Raw genomic sequence first — 6,210 nt, forward strand, 5'->3', positions numbered from 1 at the left:
CCAAAGATTCTCTACATAACGAGCCTTCAAGCACAAGGGGCTATCCCGAAAAATGCTGTTTTGAGAAGTTTTTGCCCTTTGTTCAGTTTCTTTCAAAGACAACGAGAGTTTTCTCCAAAACCAAACAAATATACACACCAATGAAACCAAAATTCTCCTATGGGTAGGGTGATGCCCATTTTTGGTGCAGGTCAAGATTTCTGGAAACCCCCGAAATCTGTGTTAGCCCACTTGTGGTTAAAAGCGACCAATAAGATCCTAGAAGAGCTGGAAATGAGAGGTGTTTCAAGAGAGTAACATACCCAGACAAGGGAGGAGGAAAAACAACGACAATAAATGTTGGAGAGGAAAGAAGGAGCAAACCACACAAGAGCATCTACCAACCACCCACACCCACACCCACACCCACACGTTCAAAAACTACGGGTAGGTTAGAGATGAGGAACAAAGGCCCCGCTGTTCTGACCCGATGCACACACAGGGGAGAGATTCCACACACTCATAGATCAAACAGCGGCGTGCAAAAAAGCCGTAACAACGGTACACGAGAGGATCCAGTGACTTCATCGTGCGCCGACAACTGTAACACTTACTCACACACTTCTGGCTGAAAACATCAATAAACTTCTTCTATCTCTGTTCCCGCCTCACAAGATCCAGTAGCGCAGAAAGAGCAGGAACAAGACGACTACCACAACAACAGCGCCGATCTTGGCGTAGGAAGACCGCAGGTTCAGATACTTGGCATCTTTTTTGTACTTCTGGGCTTGGGTCGACAAATTGCTGGCTTTGGTGTCCAATACTGAACAATTTAGAATAAAAAAACATGTATAAATAAATAAGAACAGTTGATAATAACTACAGAAATATTTAGGGAAATCCATCCCATGGCGTCAGAGGTTCAGCAGTAAGGCTGCCCAGCTTGCAACCGAAAAGTTGTGGGTTCGAATCCTGTCAGGGGCTCGATGTTGCAGTCTTGGGATAGGCACTTCCCCCAGGTAGGAATTTTCCTCACTTGCCCCAGGTAGGAATTTTCCTCACTTCCCCCAGGTAGGAATTTTCCTCCCTTCCCCCAGGTAGGAATTTTCCTCCCTTCCCCCAGGTAGGAATTTTCCTCACTTGCCCCAGGTAGGAATTTTCCTCACTTGCCCCAGGTAGGAATTTTCCTCACTTGTCCCAGGTAGGAATTTTCCTCACTTGCCCCAGGTAGGAATTTTCCTCACTTCCCCCAGGTAGGAATTTTCCTCACTTCCCCCAGGTAGGAATTTTCCTCACTTCCCTCAGGTAGGAAAAGGAACCGGGCTATAAATAGTTTGGGGACTTCCAAAGCTCGAGAGCCCCCGGAAACTGCAAATTTACGGTTCTTTGTGCCTTTCATCAACGTTTTACAGTAAAATACACACACAAATGGTGTTTTGAAATGGACAAAAAACGGGTTGAGCAAAAAAAAAAATCTTTTAAAAAATGAATAAATAAATAATGAATAAATATATCAATAAATAAAAATGGCCAGATAAGCAGAAAAATGAGTTCCTTCGATTTCATTATTTTGACAAGTGCCAGATTTCAGCACAATACCGCACATTTCTCATATTGCGACCTCAGCGCTTTCTTATGGTATCTCCATTATTTCAAACAGTGAAAACGTGACTTTTTCTTTAGCTCACTCTTTGTTATGAACTGTTTTCATTGTTTAAAAAAATGGAGATACGACAAGAAAGCAATGAGGTCGCGATAAACAAACATCATAAACGCAATATGCTTTCATCCATCTTGCTGGCACATCAATGTTTGATCATATTCCCAATATTTGGGGGACGAGAGATGCGGGTGTTTTGGCTGCTTGTACGAGGAGTCCACGGGGAAAACGGGAATAATCACAAACTGAAAATCGTGAGGGTATCAATTTTGAACGCTTGTCGACTTAATAATAAACCACCAGTCAAACAAATACTAAGTTATGAGTCCAAAAGCTTTTAAATTAGGCGCCCTCACAATTTCCAGTTTGTGACTACTGTAGTTCTTCCCATGCACTCCTCATACAAGAATTAAAAACTTTCGGGACAACATTCCAATACTTCCCCTTGCTAAACACAAGTTTTGGCAGTTTATATGGTCGCTTTTAAGGACAAGCGGGCTAACCCAGATTTTGGGAGTTTCCAGAAATCTTTACCTACACCAAAAGTGGGCATTGCCCAACCTATCGGAGAAGTTTGGTTTCATTGGTGTTTAGTATTGTTTGGTTATTGAAAAAACTCTCATCTTTTAAAGAAACCGAACAAGGGGCAAAAACTTTACCTTCGATTTTCTCAATAAAGCATTTTTCGGGATGGCTCCCTTGTGCTTCAAAGCGACCAAATACAGGAATTCAAAACTGACAAGACAGCATTCCGGTACTTTCCCTTGCTAAACTACACACGTTTTTCTCACCTGAGATCATTTCTCCTCGGGTCAAAACGTCGTCGATATTTTGGACCATGATCCTCTGCACATCCTGTAGCTCCGTGTTGATGTGGCTGAGGTTTCTGCGTGCCCGGGAGTCCATGTACGACTTCCTCGCCTTCTGCATGTACGTGTCTGCACCGTGACAAACGTGGGGAGAGAAGGAAGTCAGTTATAGTTTCAGTAGAGGTTTTACCGCACGCGCAACTGCACAAGGTCATATGAGCGACAACGGGTGGATGTCAACAGAGAAGTCCTTACAGGGAATCAGGCTTACTCTGCTCACCTCTCTAGCTTCAACAGCACAAAGTCTGCTTCGACTATCAAGGCACCCCAAAAATAGCGGGTCACAAGAGAGTGACAAACATACAAAAGAAGTAGAGGAAAATGACGATAGTTAGGATGAGGAAAGAAAAAGCAGCAGTTCCCCCTATGTTGTTCCGGCACAGTATGAGCATGACATTGATGAATCAGCCCATTTACAATTCTGCTGTGCATAAGAACATGTTAATATCCCCCCTTCGGGAATGGCCTAAAGACAACTTCAGTCAGTAGCACTGCCCTGGGGTGTGGTAGTGAGTATATTTCAATCGAACGAAGCACAATAAAAAAAGGTCCGTGTTAACTTTGACAGCACCTACAACACATATAGGTACTACAGGTGCTGAAGATGAGGTGTTCATAGAGAGTTACATTCACCCCTTGGCGCTCATCTGACCTTATGCAGTTGCCAGCGCCGTAAAACAAAGAAGCACACAAGCCTCCCACACCCACAGGTAGAAATGACACTTGGACATAGGCCAAAATGTGGCCAACTCTTCTCTGCCACACTTGGCCTCATTGGCCACAGCAGGAGCGACAAGACATGACCGTAACCCTTATTTCTTCTCTTCCATTTACACAATATTCTCCTTTTTTTTCCTTTCTTTTTTTTTGGTAAATGTTTTTACAGTGCTCGCAACTGCAAAAGGTCATGTTTTTTTTGGAAAGTTTTTACGGTGCTCGCAACTGCAAAAGGTCATATGTTTTTGTAAGTAAGTTTTTACGGTGCTCGCAACTGCATAAGGTCATATGAGCGCACGGGACACATTAAACTTTTTTCAGTGGATAGGAAATTTTGAACTTTGCCCGGGTGGCGGCCGAAGCCTATTCTTATCGATTTTAGACCACAAAGGGATTTTTAACGTGCACAACTTGAACACAAGATCTCTGAGCTTTTTTTGCCCTTGTCCGAGAAGGCTAGGTGTAGATCTGTCCAACCAGAAGATCAGGGGTGTGGCTGAAAGACAGCTGTAAGGAGGAGCCAAGGAGTAGCTGTGGAAAGGCTGCAGAAAGAGTCAGGAGCCCAAAGGAGGGGGCAGAGGAGGTGAGGGGGTGGGGGCAGAAAGTGGAGACAAAAGCAGATGACAGAACATTGCTAGAGAGCAGGAAAGAAGGGGAAAGGAGACAATTTTAGAGAAGGAAATTTTTCCGTCGCTACCCGGATTTGAACCTGGGACCTTTGAATGAGAGGCGAACACCTTAACCTCTAAGCCATGAGAGCCCCTCGTGATGAGGTTTAGATAATAACACTTAACGTTGTATAAAGGTAAATGAACAAATATGAAAACTAAAGATTAATTAGATTCGCTAACTTCGAAAAATGCGCAAATTCCATAGCCCCCGAAACTGAGAACATACGTTCTTGGGACGGGGGGTGTAAGTGCTGCTGAAAATATACGCGCATGGGGCTGGAAGGATGAAGACGCACTGGTCATCGTCAGACATTGAGAGACGAACGGTTATAAATCAAAGGAGAGAGGACTCACCAAACTCAATAAAGGAGTAGGGTCTTGAGACGGTGTCCAGCCTGGAGCCGTACTGTGAGCTGAACTCGTTCTGTAGATCCTCCAGGTACGTGAACGCCAGCCGCTTGGAGAAGGCCTTGTCACAGAGTACCAGGTAGCACACCGACCGCTCGATCAGGTAGCTGGACACAGACAACACAGAGAGTAGGTTTTAGTTGTAGTAGTTTTAGTGAGAGTTTTACGGCACTTGCAACACAATTAGGTCATACAAGTGCTGAAGATTAGAGACGTTACTAGAGTAACATGCTTACTTTTAATAAGAGTTTTACGGCATTGCAACACAATAAGGTCATATAGGTGCCGAAGATTAGAGGTGTTACAAGAGAGTAACAAACATAAAAAAGGAGGAGAGATAAGGACGATAGATGTTTGATAGGAAAGAAGGAACAAACCACACCAAAGCACCTGCCAACCACCCACAGTGTACTGCGCGAGTGCTGGACTATAAATGAACACTTCAGTTTTCTCCACATGAAAAAACTTGATGGAAACGCCGCTAATGAAGGGACCTACTACGACCGGAAAACTTCCTTCTGTGAAGTTGTCAGTGGTTAGCCCACGGCACAAGTCATTAATTCCATGAAGTTGTCAGTGGTTAGCCCACGGCACAAGTCATTAATTCCACACAACCAATCACTCAACAAAGCAGCTCATCAATTGGGGGCTTTTAAGCACAACTGGGCAATCCCTAAAAATGTTGTTTTGAAAAAATCGAAAGTAAAGTGTTTGCCCCTCGTTCAGTTTCTTTAAAAGACAAGGAGAGTTTTCTCTATTACCAAACAAATATACACACCAATGAAACCAAACTTCTCTTATGGGTAGGACAATGCCCATTTTTGGTGTAGGTCAAGATTTCTGGAAACCCACGAAATCTGAGTTAGCCTGCTTGTCCTTAAAAGCGACCATTTTGAAAGAGATATTGAAACAGCCCAATATGAGTCCGGCTTTAGTTTTCGTGGGAGTTCTACGGTACTGGCAACACAAATGTGTCTTAAGTGTCAAAGATTAGTTGTGTTACTAGAGAATAGCATACAAAGAAGAAAAGTAGGAGGGATCAAGGCAACAGACGTTGTTGGACAGGAGAGATCAGGGAAACAGATGTTGTTGGACAGGAGAGATCAGGGAAACAGATGTTGTTGGACAAGAGAGATCAGGGAAACAGATGTTGTTGGACAGGAGGGATCGGGGAAACAGATGTTGTTGGACAAAAGAGATCAGGGAAACAGACGTTGGACAGGAGAGATCAGGGAAACAGATGTTGTTGGACAGGAGAGAATGAGTCGAGCTGGGATAAACGGTCAAAAGATGAAAAGAAAAGTCCACAATGCAAAAAGGACATAGAGGAGGACGAGTGACTGGCTTACTGGAACAAGTAGGTGCCTGTTTCAAGACTGCATCTAGCAGGAGGATTGGGGTCCTGGGAAAGTTTCCTGAACAACTGCTTGGCCTGCGTCTGATACTCCATCATGCTCCGACCTGACTGCACACACAACAACAGCAAATACATCAATGTTAGTACAGCATTCACGTCTTAAGCCCTTTGAATTCTCCTAAGAGTTTTACGGCACTTGCAACACAATAAGGTCATAGAAGGGCCGAAGATTAGAGGTGTTACAAGAGAGTAACAAACACAAAAGTAGGAGGAGGAGAGATAAGGACGATAGATGTTTGATCGGAAAGAAGGAGCAAACCACACCAGAGCATCCTCCAACCACCCACAACTCAAGCCCTGACTGTGTCTTTAAATGCTTTTAAAATCCACAAAACATCAACACATATTGTGTCCAGAAATAGATTTTGAACGTACAATCTTAAAAAACAAATAAAATAAGAGAAGAAAAAGGAAAACTAGAAGTACAAAATGGAGTTGGAACCTGCATGACTGGCCACCTGTCCAAGACAATCGCCGGTACAAATGATC

At 43.7% G+C, this 6,210-nt stretch overlaps 1 protein-coding gene across 1 annotated transcript in view; it reads right to left on the reverse strand.

The window, feature by feature from the left end:
- Positions 1 to 179: 179 nt before the first annotated feature.
- The window catches only part of LOC101855761 (vesicle-trafficking protein SEC22b), an 11,831-nt gene continuing 5,800 nt past the window's right edge, over positions 180 to 6,210 (reverse strand). Inside the window, exons 4-7 of the mRNA XM_005111599.2 lie at positions 5,654 to 5,769; positions 4,251 to 4,411; positions 2,431 to 2,577; positions 180 to 802 (exon numbers count right to left, since the gene is read on the reverse strand). Of these exons, the coding sequence (XP_005111656.2) occupies positions 648 to 802; positions 2,431 to 2,577; positions 4,251 to 4,411; positions 5,654 to 5,769 (579 nt within the window). The 3' untranslated portion in view covers positions 180 to 647. The remainder of the gene's footprint in view (positions 803 to 2,430; positions 2,578 to 4,250; positions 4,412 to 5,653; positions 5,770 to 6,210) is intronic.

The sequence above is a fragment of the Aplysia californica genome, unplaced genomic scaffold, assembly GCF_000002075.1.
Source record: "Aplysia californica isolate F4 #8 unplaced genomic scaffold, AplCal3.0 scaffold01085, whole genome shotgun sequence".
In the NCBI taxonomy this organism is placed as follows: Eukaryota; Metazoa; Mollusca; class Gastropoda; order Aplysiida; family Aplysiidae; genus Aplysia; species Aplysia californica.